This window comes from Pyrgilauda ruficollis, unplaced genomic scaffold (assembly GCF_017590135.1).
Source record: "Pyrgilauda ruficollis isolate IOZ18807 unplaced genomic scaffold, ASM1759013v1 scaffold45, whole genome shotgun sequence".
In the NCBI taxonomy this organism is placed as follows: Eukaryota; Metazoa; Chordata; class Aves; order Passeriformes; family Passeridae; genus Pyrgilauda; species Pyrgilauda ruficollis.
In genome coordinates, this window is record NW_024526044.1 from 6,006,523 (window position 1) to 6,027,876 (window position 21,354).

At 43.7% G+C, this 21,354-nt stretch overlaps 1 protein-coding gene across 1 annotated transcript in view; it reads right to left on the minus strand.

The window, feature by feature from the left end:
• Nucleotides 1-1,549: 1,549 nt before the first annotated feature.
• ARFGEF2 (ADP ribosylation factor guanine nucleotide exchange factor 2) overlaps nucleotides 1,550-21,354 on the minus strand; it is a 35,490-nt gene continuing 15,685 nt past the window's right edge. The window contains exons 17-40 of the mRNA XM_041478427.1: nucleotides 20,757-20,962; nucleotides 19,805-19,889; nucleotides 19,540-19,711; nucleotides 18,274-18,425; nucleotides 17,959-18,087; nucleotides 17,449-17,607; nucleotides 16,199-16,346; nucleotides 15,262-15,361; nucleotides 14,458-14,498; nucleotides 14,218-14,387; nucleotides 13,555-13,706; nucleotides 13,248-13,420; nucleotides 12,670-12,830; nucleotides 11,712-11,842; nucleotides 11,474-11,603; nucleotides 10,901-11,036; nucleotides 9,941-10,079; nucleotides 9,741-9,795; nucleotides 9,377-9,491; nucleotides 8,976-9,106; nucleotides 7,805-7,973; nucleotides 7,275-7,413; nucleotides 5,941-6,058; nucleotides 1,550-5,276 (exon numbers count right to left, since the gene is read on the minus strand). Coding sequence (XP_041334361.1) covers nucleotides 5,091-5,276; nucleotides 5,941-6,058; nucleotides 7,275-7,413; nucleotides 7,805-7,973; nucleotides 8,976-9,106; nucleotides 9,377-9,491; nucleotides 9,741-9,795; nucleotides 9,941-10,079; nucleotides 10,901-11,036; nucleotides 11,474-11,603; nucleotides 11,712-11,842; nucleotides 12,670-12,830; nucleotides 13,248-13,420; nucleotides 13,555-13,706; nucleotides 14,218-14,387; nucleotides 14,458-14,498; nucleotides 15,262-15,361; nucleotides 16,199-16,346; nucleotides 17,449-17,607; nucleotides 17,959-18,087; nucleotides 18,274-18,425; nucleotides 19,540-19,711; nucleotides 19,805-19,889; nucleotides 20,757-20,962 — 3,297 coding nt within the window. The 3' untranslated portion in view covers nucleotides 1,550-5,090. The remainder of the gene's footprint in view (nucleotides 5,277-5,940; nucleotides 6,059-7,274; nucleotides 7,414-7,804; nucleotides 7,974-8,975; nucleotides 9,107-9,376; nucleotides 9,492-9,740; nucleotides 9,796-9,940; nucleotides 10,080-10,900; nucleotides 11,037-11,473; nucleotides 11,604-11,711; nucleotides 11,843-12,669; nucleotides 12,831-13,247; nucleotides 13,421-13,554; nucleotides 13,707-14,217; nucleotides 14,388-14,457; nucleotides 14,499-15,261; nucleotides 15,362-16,198; nucleotides 16,347-17,448; nucleotides 17,608-17,958; nucleotides 18,088-18,273; nucleotides 18,426-19,539; nucleotides 19,712-19,804; nucleotides 19,890-20,756; nucleotides 20,963-21,354) is intronic.

Genomic DNA, 21,354 nt, shown 5'->3' on the forward strand with positions numbered 1-21,354 from the left:
CCCATGTTTCCCTGTGCTTTTGGCTTTACTTGTCCATAGTCTTGTTCACCAATTCACATCCACCAACATATTTTGACCTGTTACTACATATGCTTATTTCCTTCTCTTCCTCTAGCTCTTCATGTTTGTTTTCCAGTATGAAAAACACTGGTGGTACTTTAGCTGGAGTGCTATGATGCTTTGTGTTGGGTTGTAGCATGTCTGCAGAAAAGGCCCCAAAAAACCCACAAAGCGTGCTTAATACATCACCGACTTTAGTCAAATTAACGCAGACCACTTACTGAGAGGAAACCCAAACCTAGCAGAGCGCGGCCGTGCCCCTGGGGCTGGGACCGGGAAGAGCTTCCACAGCTGCATCCCCTCACGCAGCACGGAGCGAGCACCTCCCAGCGCCGGAGAACCTTCAGGACCCAGGGCGGGTGGGGAAAACCATCCCGGCCGCGCTGAGGATCCCCGGGGGCATTTCCCGCCTCCCCAAAGCGCGGGCCTGGGGCAGCAGCGCGGGGGCGGGCCCGGGCCCGCGTCCCCGCCGCTCCCGCGAACCGCGGGGCAAGGCCGCGCCGGAGCAGCCCGGGACCGGCCCCGCGCCCTCCCGCGGCCCGCCGGGCCGTGCACCCGCGGAAGGGTCGGGGCGGCTCCGTCCGTCCCGGCGCCGGACCGCGCCTGCTCCGCTCGTGCAGCCTCCTGCGGCGGCCCTGCAGAGCGGCGCCGGGGCCGGGCCGGGCCGGGCCGGGCGGGGCCGTGAGGGGGCGGCAGGGCCGGCGCCGGGAGAGATCCCGAGCGGCCCCAGAGCCCTCACACTAACTTGGCCCCCTTCCCCCGCTGCAGCCTGGACTGGCAGCTGCCTCAGCCAATCAGAGGCGCGGGCTGCGCAGGCCCAGCGGCCTCGGACCAATCGCGGGCCGCGGGAGGGGGGCGGAAGGGCCCAGCATGGTGCGCTGCGCCCATGGCCGCGCCGCGGGCCCAGCGCCGAGCGCAGCGCGGGGTTGGCGCGCGGGCGGCCGCGGTGCCGCCGATGCACGGGGCCGCCCCAGCCCCATCGCCGTGCGGGGCAGCGCATCCCGGCCTTACCTGGCGGCTCCCCCCCGGCAGCGGCGGCGGCGGCTCCGAGCGCTCCGGCTGCGCTTCACATTCAAACCGCCGGGCGAGGGCGCGGCGGCGGCTCCGTGACCGCATCGCGCGGGGCGGTGACATCTCTCTGCCGTCCGGCCAATCAGCGCCCGCGTCGGCCCCGGGCGTGCCGCCGGCAGCCAATCCGCGCCGCGCTCAATGGGCGGCGGCCAATGGCCGGGCCCTTCCCACAGGGCCCCGCGGCACCTCTCGTAGCGCCGCGGCCTCGCCCCGCCGCGAGCCCCGGGACGGGGCCGGATCCGCGGGGCCCGGCCGGAGCCCCTGCACTGTCAGGGGGACGGGCCTGGCCCCGCGGCGGAGCAGGGACGAGGACGGAGCGCGCGGTATAAAAGTCGAACCGGAACCCCCCAAGCCCGCAGAGAAGCCCGAGTGGCGCCGGAGCCTCTGAGCCGCTTAAGAAAGCGCCTGAACAAAAAAGGAACACTTCGTAAAACTTTATTGATTTATCACTTGATTAAAGCATGGAATATTATAACTATTATACATGGTATTTTCATGTAGAAAACTTTACATAGTTTTTCATATTATATAATTTTGGTATTCTCTCAGAACTCTATACATCCATTGGCAAGGAATAGTCTTTAAATTATTGATAGTAAATGCACTTAATACAGAGATAATAAAACTCAGGCATTTTAAATATGTGACAACATACATTTTAAACAAAGGTGCTGAACAAACTGAAGTTACAGATTAAAGGGAGATGCACTTTTGACAGAGTTACTATTTTTAATCTTTTTCCTGAATAGTAAAACTGAGCTAAAATCTGGGGGCTGTCGGCTGTAGTAGTGGACATTGGTTTAGATTGTACTGTTTACAGTTTAGGATGTGAGGTACCAGACATGGATAACAAGCTGCTGTAAAAACAAACTTTTCCTGGACAGTAAGACACAACAGAAGCAACATGAAGGGAGTTTTTAATCACCACAAAAGGGAGGCTTTAGGGTTTTCCTCATTAGCATCCTCTCCTCCCTTCCCTCGGGAGGCCTGAAGTGACTCCTGACAACAAAGCACATGGAGTCTCCAGGATTTCTGCCGTTACAGGCAGGCGAGCTGCAGATCCCGCCGCTGCACAGCCCTTGCAAGAGCTGACTTTCTCTCCCTCCCTGTACTGCACAGTCCTGCTCTCCACGAGCCAGCTGCACGGCGTGGAGGAACCGGCTGGCACCACTGCAGGGCATGGAGGAACCGGCTGGCACCACTGCAGGGCATGGAGGAACCGGCTGGCACCACTGCAGGGCATGGAGGAACCGGCTGGCACCACTGCAGGGCATGGAGGAACCGGCTGGCACCACTGCAGGGCATGGAGGAACCGGCTGGCACCACTGCAGGGCATGGAGGAACCGGCTGGCACCACTGCAGGGCATGGAGGAACCGGCTGGCACCACTGCAGGGCTGGAGGAACCAGCTGGCACACTCTGGGGGATGGAGGAACCAGCTGGCACACTCTGGGGGCCGGAGCAATAAGCTGGCACACTCGGGGTGAGCTGCGCGGGCACGGAGGTGGGTTCGGCCCTTCCTGCCTCAGGAGTAAGCCGAGCACACCCCGATTATTGCTGTGCTGGGGACAGGGGCCTGCAGGAACGGGCGAGGGCTGGGCTCTGACAGGGCACTGCAGCCCAGGCCCCCTCCTGCCTCCTGCTCTGCAGACCCTGGCAAGGCTGGATAGCACGTACCCAACCTCAGCAGCTTGGAACTGGTGTAAATACAAAAGCTTTTCTTAAGGAGAAGAACAGTCTCAGACCAAAGGCTGAAGGGAAGCACGGATTAAATATCCTTATCCTATGTGCAGAGAGACTACAGATGCTGCCCCTTACAGTAAAGAAAGCCCATGAAGCAACTGTGAAGTCATGTAAGACCTCAAAATTGAGACTTCTCTCAAGCCATGACTGCAGGGCTTTCAAACCCGTGGCACATGCAGCTGGGCCAGGTGTATCTGATGGGACATGAGGGAACACATTCCATGAGGCAGTGACACGTTCCAAATCTGAAAAATAATGGTTCAGTATTTCCCTTAGGACTACCTACGACCAGAAGAAAAGGAATAGCATATTATTCTAGATTTAAATAGAATTAAAATAAATAACTTCATTTTCTGCAGTACCCAATGCAGAGACATTCCCAGGGAACGAGCAGCTACACGAGATGCAACACAAAATGACATTTCAAATGCAGCAAGTTAAATACCAGCACTGCTTATTATTCAGTCTTCTCCTATTGTCATATATAGCCATTCACTCCCTTCTACTAAATAGCAGGGTATAGATTTAACCTAATGGGCATCTAAAAGTCAAAGAGCCACAACTACCACTCTTCTTTGGTTAAAAATAAAAAGTGAAAATAAATTGTGAAAGCTTTGTCATTACTACTGACTGTAAAACCTTTCTCAAACAATGCTTACACAGGACAAACTCATGTATTGAGGAGACCATAAAAACCCTTTGGAAAAAGATCACAAAAAACAAACCAAACAAATAAAAAACAACAACAACAAAAAAAACCCAAACAATAACAAAAAACCCTCTACAGACAGCACATTCCCAGCAGCTCAGAGCAGCATATCCCAAGACAGCCTCACCTGAGGCCATCCTACCAGGAAACATCTCAAAAAACAAAATAATGTTATACACCTAGTTCCATTCAAGTAGGTAGGTTGTTGTTGCTGTTTGTTGGTTTGTTTTTTCTTTAAATACTGTTAATATTTTAAGTTAGCTACTCTGGATAGCACAGCAGTTAATACTACTTTGCATTATTTTAGGAAGTGGAGCCTCTCCTCCCATCCTGCCATACTTTCCCGGTTTAGAAAAGTCTTGAAACTTGAAATTCAAAATTATTTCAAAGGTAAAGACAGCATCCTGTTATAGAAACATTGTCACAGAAACCTGATGCATTTCCAGGAAAGAAAGAAAACTCTTGGGAAAGCAAAGCTGTGGTGTCATGTCACATTTTGTTTCACAGAAAGCCTTCAAAGCACAGAATTGTGTTGTTAACTTAGAGCACGTGAATGAGCTTGTTTAATTTTGCTAGAGCAGTTTTTTTTGGAAATTCAGGGTTTTTAGATGCCACCAGGAACTAAGAGTTGAGAACAAAAATCATTTGCACAAAATGACAAATCAGAACTTGCAGATCTGCAGTAAAAGGAGACAAACTTGCATTAAGGACTGGACTTTTTGCTAAGCAGTCATCATTACTCCTAAATTATATTCAAGGGTCAAAAAAGTGGGTTTATTTCTTCTGAGCCTTGTTTTTGATGTTCCTGTGGATGCTCTATGATCTGCCAATGTAGGAAAGGAAAAGGAATGCAATTTATTTTTCTTAAATGCCTTTAACTCAAGCCTTATAAGCTAAAGGAGTAGATGCTATTGGTGCTCCTGATGTAAAATCTTCCATAAAACTAAAAATAAGTCTCAGAAGATGCAGGACTGGTATTAAAAAAAAATTAAGCCATTTGCTAAACAGGAGAAAAACCTTCTCCAAATATCCTCCAGGCTGTCCATGTCAACAGCCCAGTGCCCTGCCTGGCCTGGCCACAAAGGAAAACCCAGAGGGATCTCGGGTGGTCACTGGCCACCACAGTCAAGTTTATTATGAACACTTGCCAACATCACAAGGCTACACAAACACAGTCATTAGTTCCAAGGGGCATGACTTCTGTGGAGAGATCCAGCTGATTTACCAGCTCTAGCTGGGGTGAAAGACTGAACAGTGCATGAAAGACTAGAAGAGACGTACTGGATCATACAAATGATTAGCACTGAAACAAAGAGACTGCACACCTACTGTATTGACTCTGTAAGCAATAATTTAAATAAAACCGCTGACACTTCTGTAGGATGGACAGAACAGGATTATTTTCCTCGTTCCCAAATGCCACTGTGGTAAGAATAACTTGCTCCTGTGGTGCTACACCAGGGTCCCATCTCTGGACACAGCTTTACGTACAGGCCGCTGTAACAGCCTCACTGGGAGCTACCAGGAGGCAGGCTGGTGCCAGCTGTGCGCGCCTGCTCGCCCGTGATGCAGATGTTGAACACCACCCCGATGCGCAGGAAGAACTTGCGCAGCACCGCCCGCAGCTCGGGGATCAGGTCGAACTGCATGATCTCACACAGGTACGGGTAGTAGGTGGAAGCGTGTGCCCTGAACTAGCCAAGATACAGAAACAGAACGTCATTCTCGACTGCTAGAGCAAAACAAAAAGTGTTGACACATTCATGGCTACAGCAGCTTGTTAAAACGCCGGGTCCCACCCAAGCCCCCCGCCGGCCCACGGGCAGCGAGCTCCGTGGTGTCTGCGGCAGCAGCGCACGCAGGGCATGCTTCGGTGCCACCCCCTAAACGGAGTCAGGGTTTGGTAACTTCTCAGCCCAGAGGTAGTACCAGAGTCTTTGTAGCAACGTGAATATTTGGTTTTCCTCAAAAGGGCCAAGATCCTGAAAATTATTCTTGCCACGGCTGTCAAGGAAACTGGAATTCCAATTTTACAGGGGTGAAATTCACCCTTACCATTCCTGTGTGGCTGTAATACAGCATAAGCCTCTCCCTTACTGCACACTCATTGTGCTTTTATATGAAAGCTGTTCAGTAATTCTATCTGCATTCCCACACACCTGGGAATTGCATGGATGCAGCCCCATCTCCACAATGTAGAATGCCTGCAGACAGTGGAGCTGCCACTGCTGTATTGCAAGGAGAGCTCACTATGAGGAGCTGCCCACCTCCAATCTGGATGGAATAAAGACTGAACTCAGGCTGAAGCAGGAATGAAGAACACACCAAATGCAGACATGACTTCCAGCCCCTTCTTACCTTATCATCACTGATTTTTAGTGTTTTTGTTAAAAGCAACAGCAGGAGATTGGTCCAGGCTTCTCTGTGGCTTTCCGAGTTGACAGTAATAAAATACGCCAGGGCTTCACTGCACACACTGCAGAGATGGCACAGTTCACACAAACCATAAAGAAAACCCTTATAAACTTTTTATTACGTGCTCTGTTTGTCATTCAGTGTACTTTGTTTTCAAGCAAGATGTTTGCACGGAAAGTTTTCAATCACATGCAACAACTTTAACTACACAAATTTGCTTTTTCTGGTACAGGAATTATTTCAGATAACTGAACTGAAATACTTTTCATGTAACTGAATGGAAATACTTGGTGACAGAGAAGGAAAAGGAAAATTAATCCGCCTCATAAAAATTTTGTAATTGAAGCGCTGTCAGTTTCAACCTGCAAACATTATTTCCTGCCCCTGACATTGGGACAGCTCAGACAACAGCACCACGAGAGAGCTCTCCCTCCAATTTTGGACTGGTTTAATAAAGATCTGCACAGCTCAGCATCATACACTAAGGAAGAATTATTATTGTATTAATAAATTTTTGGTCCCTGCTGCTGATTGTCAACACAAGGTACAAACTGTACTACTCACTACAGTTATTTTTAGGACACTCTTTCACTTAAAGAAGGACTAAGCAGATTAACATGTCCATACGTGCTGGTAGATCAGAATCCATTGTATTAGTACCAAGAGTAAATTGGGAGATCTTCACATTTGATAAGACACCAGTACTTTCAACTTTTATGTACCAACTCACCCAAGTATCTTTTTGTATTATTTTAGAACGAGTTTCTATATTTGTTTAAATTCCAGGTACACAGCCGCTCATACTGCACTCTTTTTCAATTAATGTATGCTATTATACCTCTGTCACTATGTACCCAGCTGGGAAAACCATTCAGACACTGCCACTTCCATAAAGAAAACCTACGTCAGGCAAGAAGGCACTCCATCTACTCTAGGCAGATTGCTTCCTTACTGCTAAGTGAACTTGGAGTGCAGAGTGGCCACACCTCCCAGTGGGGCTGTCCCCCAGCAGGGCTGTCCCCCAGCAGAGCTGTCCCCAGGCAGAGCTGTCCCCAGCAGGGCTGTCCCCCAGCAGAGCTGTCCCCAGGCAGGGCTGTCCCCAGGCAGAGCTGTCCCCAGGCAGGGCTGTCCCCCAGCAGAGCTGTCCCCCAGCAGAGCTGTCCCCCAGCAGAGCTGTCCCCCAGCAGAGCTGTCCCCCAGCAGAGCTGTCCCCCAGCAGAGCTGTCCCCCAGCAGAGCTGTCCCCCAGCAGAGCTGTCCCCAGCAGGGCTGTCCTACCTGAGCAGCCGCCGCTGGACCGCGTCCCAGGCCTCGCGCCGGCTCTCATCCATGTACATCCGGAACAGGATCCTCAGGCAGCATGCCAGGCTGCTGGTCTCTTGTTTTAAGAGATTGGGTTTTGATTTACCTTTGAACCCTAGAAATCAGTCCCACACAGGACAAGAGGGAACATCAAAAACTGGCGTTACCAGCCAAAAATCAATTTTATCAACAATATCTGCACTAGTGACCAGTAATGATTTCCTGTCCAGACAGTAGTTCCTCCTCCTTGATTTTGCTTGAGCTCTGATTTATTTATAAAGATACTTAACTACAGCAGTACCAGCTGTGCAGCTCTACTTTAATCAAAATAAGCAGATAATTTAGCAAACAGAATTATTCAAGTCATCAGGAAGGAGACAAGCAATAAAGGCATGTGACTGTCCAATACACTCTAAAGGTGATTGCAATGGCACATTGTTGTGTCATGATACTTCAAGCTAGAAGTGTAGTTCAGCATTTTTATCAAATAAAAATAAAAGCCTCACCTGCTCTCCATAACACAGTTCGCTGCTCATAATTTGAATTAAAGGCTTTTGAAAATGAGTGAGACTCTTGCAGACAATCCAGCAACTTAAAAAGGTGATGTGAAGACATATATTTATACATTCCTTGGTCTTCTGTGTCAATGTGGATGACTGCATCCAGTGTGTCTCGCTAAAGAGCAGGGGGAGAGGGACAGAGAGAGAGAGAGAGAGAGCACATGCCATAAACTCCAGTAACTCTAATTCCATTTGTAGGTGCAATGCAGTATTAGTGCAGTACAACACAGCAGGGTGGTCCTGTCAAACATCAGATTGTACTCTTCTTAGTGGGGTACTCAAGAAGAGAGAAGTTATGATTGATCCTAGCTACTGATAAGAAAATAAGACTCAAGAGCGAGGGAAGAACTCCCTCGCTGAAACACTGCAGTCACAGCAATACAGTACAGAACATTTCCTCTTCTCTAGAAGCTGACTGGGTAGCTCTGTTGAATTCTGAAAACATCAAAATGAACAACAAAACCAGTGTGAGTTTAAATGTTGCCTAGTGTAGGAATTCCCCTTCTTTGGCTCATGTCAAATTTAATTAAATTGGTCAATATTTTTAGCTAATTTCATTAGGAATTTAACTACAGCATCCCCAAAACACTACCTGAATGCACTACCCAGAACTTCCAGCTTAGGGCTTTATAAACAGCTAGGCCAGAGCTACTGTGCACTACCACCCAGAACCAGAACTTTCAGGGACATCTCTGAGGCCAGCAAAGAATGAAATCTTGACCATTGACCTTGCTGAAGTTCAACTTCTGCAACACTTCCTGTGCAAACATCCAGAGATGAGCAGAGCCCCAGCTGTGGCTAAATGAAGACTCTCAGTCTAGTGAGCAGAAAAGAATGCTTTCCCCCAAACAAACAAACAAAAACCATTTTTGATAGTATGTATTCATGATAAAACAACTATAATCTATTGCACTGATAATAAAAATTAAGGTAATATAATACTACAACAGGCAGACCACCAGGCAACACTGGAGGCAGACAAAAAAATCACAACAGTAGTTTACACACATTCAGGGTAATGCTAAAAGTCAGAAGAAGACTATTTTGTGAAAACATCAGAGGGTTCCATAGTTTGTACTTTACTGTCACTACAAGGTTACAAGTAAGTCTGATGTACCTGAGCTGCAGCCATGTGCTCAGCATCTTCCTTCTTGCTCGTTGCTGGATAGAATACTATGTTGTCAATGGTCTGTATCAACTCCAGCTGTACCACACACTTGATCAAGAGGCCAGCAAACAGTTTTTGGTCTAATTAAATGGAGCAACACAAGTTTCAGAAGCAATTCATGATGATTCACTTACAGCAAGGTAGCAAAATATAACATTCCCCTTAATAATTTGATATTTAGCGATGCTGTGAATTATCTTCTAAAGAGAAAATCTCACTGCAAGGCATAAACATAAATTGCAAAGACTTATCCCAAGTTTAACTGCCCCAAAACTTTCTGTAGAGAGCTACAAAAGTGAATTAAGACTGGCTATAAAGGTGCATTGAAAAAGCTGGTATGTTCTCCTTACTTGTGTAAGGACCACCTTTCCAGCTCTCATCTGTTGGATTTGAATATTGGCTTTGTCCTCTTTCAGAAGCATTTTTATCCATGCTGCTTAAAGACTGGTGATCTAGGTCCAAATCCTAGAAGAGAGTGCAGAGCAATTCCAGCAATCTGAAACACTAACTCCCAACCAGCTAACACTTTTCAGAGGACTTCTCTAATCCTAGATTCAAAGGCTTCCTGCATCCATTCTTTGCATTATGTTTTACAGTAACATCAAATACAATCTAGTATCAATTCCTTGTCAAGTGTATTGACTACAATGAACACTTCAAAAGCTAGCCTAACACAAAACCCTCCAACCCCTGCCACCGTGAGTTAACTCTTACCAAGTGTTTTTCAGATGAATCTTCCTCCATTCCTACAGGCTTCCATGTCAGCAAGCTTCACAGAGTTAAAAAAAACAAAACAAAACAACAACAAAAAACATAAAATAAAAAATCAAACAAAAAAGAAAAAAACCAAAAAAAGGTAAATATTGTTGCTTTAGAATTGGGTATCAATATAAGAATTAAACTTATGAACTTACACATGAGGAATAGTTGTTTTGAAGATTTCCAGCATACAATTGCATGTCTGGCCCCAGACTTCAGGGCTGAATTTCTGTCCATTGAGTATTACCAGGTTTTCTAGGCAGTTTGTACCTGATCGTGCCAACTGCTCATTATCTGTAAAAGAAATGTTCCATATTTATCAACTTCTACAATATTAAGGAAAAATTAAGTATTCCCTGTTACTGCTCCGTTAAAAATTTTTACCAATACTGTGAAATGCACAATCTCTTGGCTCAAAGCCTACTTATACAATACATTACAATGATATGAAGCTGAAGAACCTACTGAATAAAAAAAGTTTCAAAACAGCCTCCATAAGATGGAAATCCAACCAGGGAAGACAAGAGACAGGGCAGAAGCAGAAGGGAAGCACAGAGTGAGAAAAAAGAAGGAAAAGCAGCAATCGGAAACTCATGAGTTATTGCAAGATTGTCCCCCAATATTCCATGGTAGTAACATGCAGGATTTCAGGTGTAAGACTTGGAGCCAGACAGAAAACATGTTCTTTGCAAAGCTGTATTTAGAAGTACTCGTTGGTTGGGAGAAGGGGGGAAAGCAGGTGCCAGAAAATAAGAAAAAAAAAATCAGAATGCATGCATGTTTGTATGTGTGTAAATAAAGGAGGTAATGTATTGCTGCAGTCAGACCACTAAAGGTTGTTGGCAGAAGGCTCAGAAGATTGACACCATTCTCCAAAAGCTTTTGCTGTGTCACAGTAACCCCTTATGAGCCCCTTATGAACACAGTAACAAAAAAGTTGCATAACTCAATAAAAAGATTGATGCTTAGATATTCAAGATACTGCATCAACCTACTGCAACACATATTGCCCTAATGGGAACTTCTTTTCTTCCAAAATTCAGTTAACCTTCCCCTTCTTAAGTAATGAACATTTAAAACTACATTTAATCAAAAGACACAGGTAAATAAGGTACCTTGTTTCACACACCAGTGTAACTGTGCAAGTATGTCAGGAAGAAGGATCTCGTGCAAAGCTTCATAGAACTGTGTGAACACATCACAGATGGCATAAAGGGCATGGTTGCACGTCGTGGTCATCCACTCTGATTTCTGGGACAGAAAATGAAAAGTCTTTGGTTTTATGGGGATTCTTCCATGATGACAACACTTGGCTTATACATGGCTGGTCAACAAGAGACACAGCTCTGAGGAGAGGAGAACTCAGAACTAAAGCCTCACGAGTGCAGATGCCTTGTCAGAAGCACTTAGTTGGCTACATGAACACTGGTCAGAAGACCACATGTTCACAACAGAGGGAGAACATTCTCCTTGAAAATAATCAGATGGACACACACACACAGGTTACTGGACACTGTGGCAACTTTCATTCATGCCACAGAATTTGAAGGAATACAGAATGTGTTAAGTCTGGGGCAGTATGGGGTGGCAATATCTGATGTCAACAGAAACCGCTGACTCAGACGTGCAAGTTCTTGAAAAGACAGCTCTAGGGAATGCTTGCTTTTTGGGGTTTTTTTTGGTTTTACCTCCGTTTGTTGCTCAGGGAGTTTCATATTATCAAAAATCCGAAACACAATCCTAAACAGGTCTTGCCACCAGTGCTTTTCAAAGGTGTGCCCGTAACTCTTCATGATTTCAAACATCACTGTTAAGCCTCTATAAACAAATCCAAACAAGTATAGGAAGAGACGTTAAAATGTGTTCCTGTGACACCTTCACTAAATGAATTAAAAGCAAAAAGGAAAAAAAGAAAAACTTTATTACCTTGTACGAACATCTAACTTGCAACGATTGATGATACAAGAAAGTTCAAACAAAATAGGAAACCATCCTCTGACCCATACTCTGTCTCCAGGAGCCACATTCATGTCATCACTTGTGTATTCTCTTAATACCTTGAAGATTAGTAGGAAAAAAGATTTAAAGAAAAAATTATCTTAAAAATCTTTATTTGTGACAAATTTAGATACTACCAGTGGTACAGACAAACTTGGAAAGTTAGCTTAGTTCCTACTGTAACACTCCAATTCTGCAAAATACAAGTACAGCTCTAAGATGTAATTATTTGCAAAAATACTAGAAAATAATATATGGAAATAAATACTTCAATCTGGTTTTACTTCAGTCCAGGTAAAGGCCTTACAAGCTGCTGAGGTTTGGACTTCTTAGAAAGCAACTTTAATAGTGACAGACAACTGTTACATCAATACATGTAACAAGGAAATCTAAAATTGGCAGAAACCAGTTCTACAAGTCTCTGGCATGCTGAATGCAGCATGCACTGGGGACATGCAACTGCAATGTGACTGCAGGTTCTCCTCAGCCAGTGATTATTAAATTCAGTATTCACACCACAGACTGATGGAGAAGAATACACGTTTGTAACCAACTGAACTAGACATAACTAGGGTGACAGAACAGGAAGCACTGTTTTCCAAATCATCTTAACACAAAAAAAAAAAAAAAAACAAAAAAAAAAATCCCAAACAAAAACTATTTAATTCAGTTATTTCCCATTTGGACTTACAAGACTTAACATTACTTAACTAGCCCTAGTTTACTGCTTACATAATACCAAAATTTCTCCTAAATCCAAATAAGCTTTGAATACAAACACTTGCAATTAAAGTTTGAGTAAGAAAGCTCTTTCTTAGTAGATCAACCTCCATTTAACAGTAGAAGACAGTACGAAAATGCAGCAGGGGTAAAAATTCAAACACACCTGTGGTCTTTCTGAGACATATTTCGCACAATAGCGAATAAGCCTGATGGCTTCCATGCTGGTGTCCGGGAAGGCAACATTACAGGCAAACTCAGAGAGGCATTTTACTGCATCCTGAAATGAGTCAATTGCAGCTGGAAAATGCTGCTGAAAAATATTTGCTGTGAAGAACAAACAAATACACTTTTTAAAATTTAGTGATATTAAAATCCATAGATAAACTGCATCAATCTGGACATGTCATCCATGGCATACTGCTACAGAACAGACAAACACAAAAGGACCAGATCTTCTATATTAAATATGGCTCTTTGCCCTCTCTTGCATTCTTCCCTACCCCACCTCACCAACCACATTCCCAAGTTCTACAGCAGAGTATCTGTTTCTAGTTTGTCCTGTCCATAGCATTCAGGAGACTTAAAGGGTATGACCCAGCTGCAGAGTTTAAACAGTCTGGCTGCAAGGCTGTGTGTTTATTTGTCTGGAAATACAAAAGCCTTATTCCGAGGAGCCTTTTGAAGGCAGGCTCACAGCAGGCAGGCCAATTTGGCTGCATGCATCTGTCGAGCATTACTTACTAACTATGTGTGCTGTAGTCTGAAAGGCCAGCTCTACGATATTCCCATCGTGGTCTGACGCTGCTTGATGAAAGACAGCAAAGATATTTTTCCAGCCTGAACGAATGTTACCAGCTTGAGAGTTCACCATCTGAGCAATACAGCGGATCACCATGTCGCGAATAGTCGGAGATCTTAAAAAAAAAAGAGAGAGAAAGGAAAGAAAGATTACTTTACACTGGCACAAAGTAACTCCCCCACTCGACCCATACCAAGTGACATCCTTCAGTAGGACGAAAGCTAAAGCAGAAATTGCAGTGCCTCACACCTGTTTTTCTTCATAATATGCTCAAAAGGCCTTAGGAAGTCTTTCTGGAAGCGGAAGTTGGCTAACTCTCCCTTCTCAAGAAATTTCATTGACAGCTGCCTTAATGAGTCTACAGCAAAGATGGCAACATCTTCGTTAGGGTTACACCCAACCTAGAAGAAAAGCATATTTTCAAACACTTATCAGTTAATCTGTCATTTCTATGAGTAACAAATTCCTCACTCAAGTTGCATCTCAGCCCACTAAACACTGTACATCTCAGCCCACTAAATACAGTACAATACAATAAAATAAAATAAATGGAATCTTTGGTTAAAAATCTCTTCCTAACATGATTCAATTTCCTAAGAAAAACAACTGTTGTTCAAAGATCACCTGTGTACATCTTAGAGGAAAACTAACTTGGCATTTTATCCGAAGAAAAAGACACAGAAAAATTACAAAAATACCAAATCATATAATGAAGATTATATAATTAAAGATCATTCCTATAAACATTTCTATTTGTACACTTTAGATTTTTAAGTAGGTGCTTCTTTTAGGTGCCTTGAATGGAATTTTTTTCAGTATCAGAGTTCAAGCCACTAACAACACAGAAGAGAAAAGCTGATTAAAGAAGTCCCACTATTTATGCATATTGTGCAACTTGATTTTAAAACGTACCTTATTGAAGTGATCTCCAATCACATGCCAAATCCTCGACCACTGCAGCCGGATGCGGTTCATGTTGTAATAGGAGATCTCCACGATCTTCTGCAGGCTGAACATGCGCGGGTGGTGCGGGGACGCCAGCTCGTCCATGGACACAGCACACAGCCACCGCACAAAGTCAACTGCACGGGAGAAGCCTGCTGTGAGCCAGGCTGCTCCTGTGCCAGGGGCCCCAGAACCCACCATACGTACCTATGGCATTCCCGTCCAGCCTCGTGGAGCCCGTGAATATCCTACAACAAACACAGGAGTTGGAGTTTCAGCTGCGCATCCACAGTAATCGGTTACAGCTCAGTGCTGCAGCTAAAGGCCAGCACATCTGGAGGTACTTCACAGTCCTCCACACCATGAACTCTGCATCTCTTGTATTCTTGCTCCTTGGCAGCAGTACATGCATCTTTCCTTAGTCTAAGCATCCTCTTTCCTGCACCAAGTCAGCCTACCATGCTCCTGCCCCACTGCAGCAACAGGCACAGGCTCACAAGTTTACCCAGGCCAGGTTATACTGGAACACTCATTTGGGTGACAGCATGTTAAATTTCATGGGGACAATAAACAGACAGACAGCTTTGCTACAAGACTTTACTGGTTATCAGCCACCTTTGATCTTTATACTCTCTGAGAATATGGTCAGCTGTGGCTGTCAAAACAGACAGGAGAAGACTATGGCTGTCCCTTCTTCCCCTTCAGCTGTGCGATCTTGAGAGGAGTTCAGACTGCTGATAGTGGTCCTGTTATAGAACACTGATAAAGCAGAGAACATTCCCAAATGTCCTGGAGTTTGATGTGGTGACAGACATGTTCATGTTTAGAATAAACACTGCAAGTCTGAATATATGATTGTGCAGACTTGCAGACCATTGCAATCAGAAGTTACTAAGAACTCCCATTCCAACACATAGTTAAGGAAAGAAGCATGCCTTTAAACAACATTTCAGAAGGGCAGATGACAAAGATGATGATTTAGGTAAGATGCAGAGGTTACATTCTCAGTACCTGTCTACTGCTACCACCACACTCTGTGAGCTGGTCTCCCCCACAGACTCCTGGATGCTCGCCATGTGCCGTTTGTCAGCCCCACTCCCAACGAGGTTCCCTGCCATAAATCCATGAAAAAACAGCATTTGCCATCAGGAAATAATAACTTTATATTAACTCCCACATCAAACAAGTAGACAAAGAGAAGACTACTGCTTCTAGCTACCATGTAATTTATATAGAGCAGATAGTGCCTTTGCCAGATCTGTGCCAGATTATTACACAGCTAAAATCATATTTATTAGGTTAAGATGATATGATATGATATTGTTAGTAAAATTGGAACAGATAAAATACTATTTTAAAATATGAACTCTAAGTCAGCTACAAATAGTTAATGCTGAACACAGTTCTGTATTCATTGTAATCATCATTATAGCATCCACTCCAAAGTTTTTTAAAATTAAATTGTTTCCTTAGTGGTTTCACAAAGATTAAGGCAACCTGCCTTGTCCCTCTAATTTAAGCCAAAAATCTAAGATTTGTTTCTTGTACACACTGCAGAAACAATAGGAACTGGAATAGCAAGCTCAACACGTAAAGATAAGAAATTCCTTTGGAAAACCAATTGCCAGTTATTGAAACATCTATTAATTCCTAAAAATAAATGACTCTTTTTCATATTAATTAATACTTCTAACAAAACCATTACTTCGTCGGCAAAACAGTTTTGACAACAACACATTCCAACAAATAAATGTGGAGTAGTTATTAAATAGCTTAACCCAATTCCAAAGTTACAACAGATCTGGTAATTATAAACACATATGGGAATACACAGCTTCCCCTGGAGGCAAGTAAATATATTTGAGTATGTTACAACACTGAGGATTCTTTAACATCCTTACTCCACTTGTATGTGCATCTTTGTGAAGTTCAAGATTAATAATCTTACCTAATCCCAGGCTCATAAACTCTTCTCCTGCAGAGGCATAGCCCTTAATGCTGCCTTCCCTCTCACGCCCAGAACCAGACAAATACCGAGTTTTCACACCAGTTCCTATGAGCTGTGCCAGTTCCAGCTGGCTAATACATTTCAAGATCTAAAACCAAAAGAAATTTAACATTGTGTTTCTGCACACCACCGTCCTTTTACTCTTAACATATATTTGTATTTAACATTTATGACCTTCCCAGGTTCTCCAGCCATTCAAACAACTTTGGCCGTTGTAACAGCTTTGATGGAGCTAAAAACTGAAAATTAAGTTGATTGCATTCAGTATTATAAGCCACATTAAACATTCCAATACAAGAATAAAATAAACAGTGCTCCAAAATCTAACCTGGATCTGTAACTACTAAAGGATACCTTTCCATTATTTTTACACCATCAACTTTCAAGATTATAAAGATTATCAGTTGGAGCTGATCTTCTAGAGACTTCATTGTCCTAGAGATGAAAAGGCTGAAACATTGCAGCTATCACCACTTGAGTATCAATGCTCCAACCTAGACAGTTGAAATGCCAATGCTGTGCTTGCCTCCTTCTTCCTCCCCCAGAGCCACATCCCTTGGCTGGCACAAGCGCTCAGGAGAGTGTGCTGTGAGCCAGGTCTGAGGCATCTGTCAGCTCTAGCACATTTTGGCTCATATCATGTGGCCCAAGACTAGAGCCAGAGAACATAATGCAGCAGAAATGTTCCTTTTAGCAACAGCACAGATTTACAGCTGATAAAATTGCTCCTGGAAAACAGGCTTTAAGAAAATGCATATAATCCTGATAGCTCATCTTTACCAATCATCCCCCAAAGTATTTTAGCCCTAATTTTTCATCTGCTTATGGTGAAAATGTTGACAAACATTGCACAGACAAGTCTGGACCTGTAAGCTAGAATATTTTTGTTTCCGTGAGTAAGAATACAATAGTTTATACAGGAATTTTCTGAAGCCAAATGAGATTTTTTTTATATCATTTAAATCCTATATCAAATGCAGCCACAAAAATTACACTATTGTCACACGGTTTCCACAATGTCTTAAAAAATGCAATGCATTATTTTTATCTACATATTAGAAAAAAAAAAACAACAACAAAAACTTAACAATATAATGCACTTCCTTTGCATTTTTGAGTGAGTTCTGGGAGCTGATGGTAGAAGAAAAAATATGACACCACATTCACTATTTAAACTAGTAAAGATTTACCTCATGCCAAGAGTTACCAAGATAGTTGCCATCTGTGTGAGCAACTGTAATGAGTGTCTTAATGGTATCGATGTTCTTCTGTTTCATTTCTGTAATGCTGGAACTGGCAGTCAACAAGGAAAAACGAGCAAGGGCCTGCACATAAGCGTCTCGTTCAAGCTACAAGACAGAGAAACAAGCATGAAAATCAAGTCCCCAAAGAACCAGAGAAAGCAACTTGCCTACAGATGTTCCTTCTATGGATAGCTGGCACTGTTAGAGCACTTTCCAGCTAAACCAGAGTAGGATGCCAGTTAGCAAACGCTCTTAATAAAAGATTCAGCAAGAAAAGCAGAGTTGAAGAAATGCTTGATTACATCAAGACCTTTCACCATTTCAAGAAAGCAGATGAGACATCTCATCTTCTATGAGACATCTTCACCTTCTACATATGAGCTGTTTGCAATTCTTCACCTGCCCCCCAGAGCCCACCCGGCACTCCACGAGTCCCAGGCTGAGTGTGGCACCAACCTGCATTCCAAAGATACAGGCTATCCTAATGGCACAGCGTATTCCCTCCAAACACAGGGACGCAACCTCTGGGTCATCACAGTTCTGCAAGCCAACACTGTAAGCGGCCAGCAGTGGAGTCCAGACAAGCTAAACAGAGGAAGAAACTAAATTCAGAGGTCTGTTACAGCTTTAGCCCAAAACACTGGGTTACTGAAGCCAAATACATCCAAAGAGTCCACGTGTTTCATTACCAAACTCTTCAGAGTAATTTTCCACATTTTTTCCCATGCTTTAAACTCTTCACAACAAAGAGGGTGAGAACGTGACACTCACTTTGAACATGGGTCTGACATGATCCAGGTGAGTGGCACTGGTGAAAGGTGCCTTTGCATGGCTCACTGCCTCCATGAGGGCTTTGGCTGTCTTTGCCATCTGTTCCATCTCCAAGTTGTACAACAACCTCCGCTGCTTCTCATTAGCTACACCTAAGGGAAACACACACACACACATTGCTTGCTTTTCTTACAAGAGCATATTCCTTCTCTTCACACTGAGCATCACAAAATGTTAAACAAAGGTATTGCAAATAAAATCCAAAGATAGAAATCTTGCAAAATCTTAGAAGTCGGGAGGCTGCGCCAGGCTGCAAGCAAGGAAGTCCAGCACTAAAAACCACACTCAAACTTAAGACTTTATTTTATACAAAATAACTAATTCAGTCCTTTACTATATAACACATGCTATTACTTAATTGCTCCAAGTCAGAGGTGCATACTCTATTAAGTCATTCTGCCTGTAAAAGCAGATGGAAAATCCTGTGTCTTCTTAGGCTCACATCCCCCAGACAAAACAAGCCCTCACCACCATGATAAATAAACTAATAACTTAGTGCTTCTTTATCCTTATACTACGGGTGAAACTTCGATTTTCAAGCAAATTAATTTTGTTCCTATTTTGATTGAGAAAACCTGCAAAGAGCATAAAAACACTGGGAAAACCACTATGCTGAAGATTCAGAATTCACTAATTTGAATTAAATCAGTACCACCTATTCTGAGTAAAAGTAGGGTACAGCTGGGGATACTGGTATGTACTGCATGCTACCCAAAGAAGCCCTCATTTGGTCTGTATAAGGAGAGGTGACTACAGATTATGACAAACTCTCTAATCTCGCTGGTTTTCAAACACTATCACAAGGACTGTGACACCTCCCAGCCACTGAACTATGGAGAAAGACAAAAAACCAGCCCAAATCAAGCCCTCACTCATTGTCTAGCACATAAAAACAAGTTAATTGCAAAGTAAGTTCCCCCTTGAGTTATTCCTCACACTCAAGTTTAAAACCCCAAGAGATCTGGTTTCTAGTGCTGCTCTGCAGTGGTGCCAGAGGCACCTACACAGCTCTTCCCACCACAGAAGCCAGTGTTAAATTGTAACTGAGCCAGTTTCGTTCCATATACCTCTATCAACCATTCCAAATGTACTTTAGTATTGCCCCAAGGCATTTTCACAAGGACTCTGCACACCACTGTGCCATCCCCTAGTTCCCGCCACAGTTCAAGAGCACTGTGATCTTTCCAGTTTCTAGTTCCTTCTTACTTGGTTTACTACACTTGGTTGTAATTGCATATTCTTTTGTCTCTTTCATTGCAATTTTCTTTCCTTCTATTTCTTCATAGATTGTTGATAAATACTCTTCTGGCAGGTCTTTACTGTCATTGATTCCTCGATTCATTTTAATGTACTGCTCCTTTGTCATTTTATTTTTTACCTGTAAGAAGGAATAAGTTGGAGATCAGATTTTGAACACAAGTTCCAGGGACATTTGGACTTCTGTAAGTTTGGATTTTTTAAAAATTTCTACCTGCGGACTGTGCAAGTCTGTAGTCAGCATTATAATGGAGTATGCCAAAACATAGGCAGTGTCTGCACTAGCAAATAGTGTTTGCCTGAGGGAGGAAAAAACAAAACAGGTTTATAGACTCCCAATTCCTCAGTCCATTAGCTCTAGCTCCATATGCAAGACAAATACCCAGAAGTGCTATGGATTCAACCAAGGAGCCAACAAAGACTGAAGCTAACCATCAGAAACGCATCAAACCCTGAGCAGTTTAAAACACAAATATAAAGGGTGGGGAAGTGCATCATTTTTGCAATATTGAAAACTAGACTGAGATTTTCAAGCATACTCTCTACCAATTACCCAAAGAATAATAATGCATAATCTTAAAAAAGTTAAATAACAGCTTATTTTTTCCTCACAGAGTTTCATAAACATTGATACAAAACCAACCCACTGATACACCAACTGGACTAAGGAAAGGGAACTAATTAAGCCTGACTAAACTTCAGTGTTGATTGCACTAGGAACAATAGCAACTTTGCCTATTTGGTATCATATAACATACACACATTTTGTTCCACATCTAATGGGCAAGCAAAAGCACTGTAACATGCTATTAGTTGTTTATGTCATGAATTTTTTAAATTCTATCCATTTCTACTTCTTAATACAATTTTTTATACTTGAGTGATCTACATTCATCTAAAATTGTCTCTGTATTAGCTGTTGGATTTTAACATACTTAGGGCTTCCCTTTTCCAGTAATTCCTTTTAGCAAGTACTTGGGATTTAAAGAAATGACAGCATCAGTATCCTTCCTAGCCAATATCAGCAGCAAGATCTCCTCTTCACAAGCCTGCAGCAGTTCCTGGCCTGGTATGAGCTTAACCAATCCCCTGCCCCTAAGGGCCACACAACAGTACAGCAGGGAACGTTCTTTGGGCACTGATCTGATACAAAGGGCTTGAATTACCGTTGGTTGCATTCAATATATCTAGCAGCAAACTTCTCCATTAATCTATCAATCTTCTGGGCTTCACCTGGCAGACGAAAACCTTCCAGAAATATACGCAGAGCAGAGACAAAGTCCTTTCCACAGAAATCAAGCTGGTCTACATAGGCATACATCACTTCCTTGTTAAACTTGCTGCTTTCACCAAGAAATTCCCCTACTTGAGTCTAAAAAACACAAGAGACAGTTATTACAACTTGTGCAATCCAAGTGCCAGCTCTGCAAGAAGGCTTCTGTGCCAAGAGTTGCACAGCTCTGTAAAGCTGACACGCCGCCGCGTGGGCAGTGGCCGAGGGAGGGACGGGGGTCCCAGATATGGCCCCTCAGTCTGCATATTCCTGCCTCCCTCACTGCCAAAGGCAACATCTGCATCACTGCAGAGCCAAGGAAAGCTCAACTGCGCCCAGCTGCACACACAGCAGAGAATGCTTTGCCATTGCAGCACATGATCCTCCCTTGCTGGCAAGAGACTGCCAGCAACTCACACTGCTCTGTGTCCCTCCAGGGACAGACAAAATGCACATTCCATCGATGGGGAACCCTCCAGCACTTTACCATA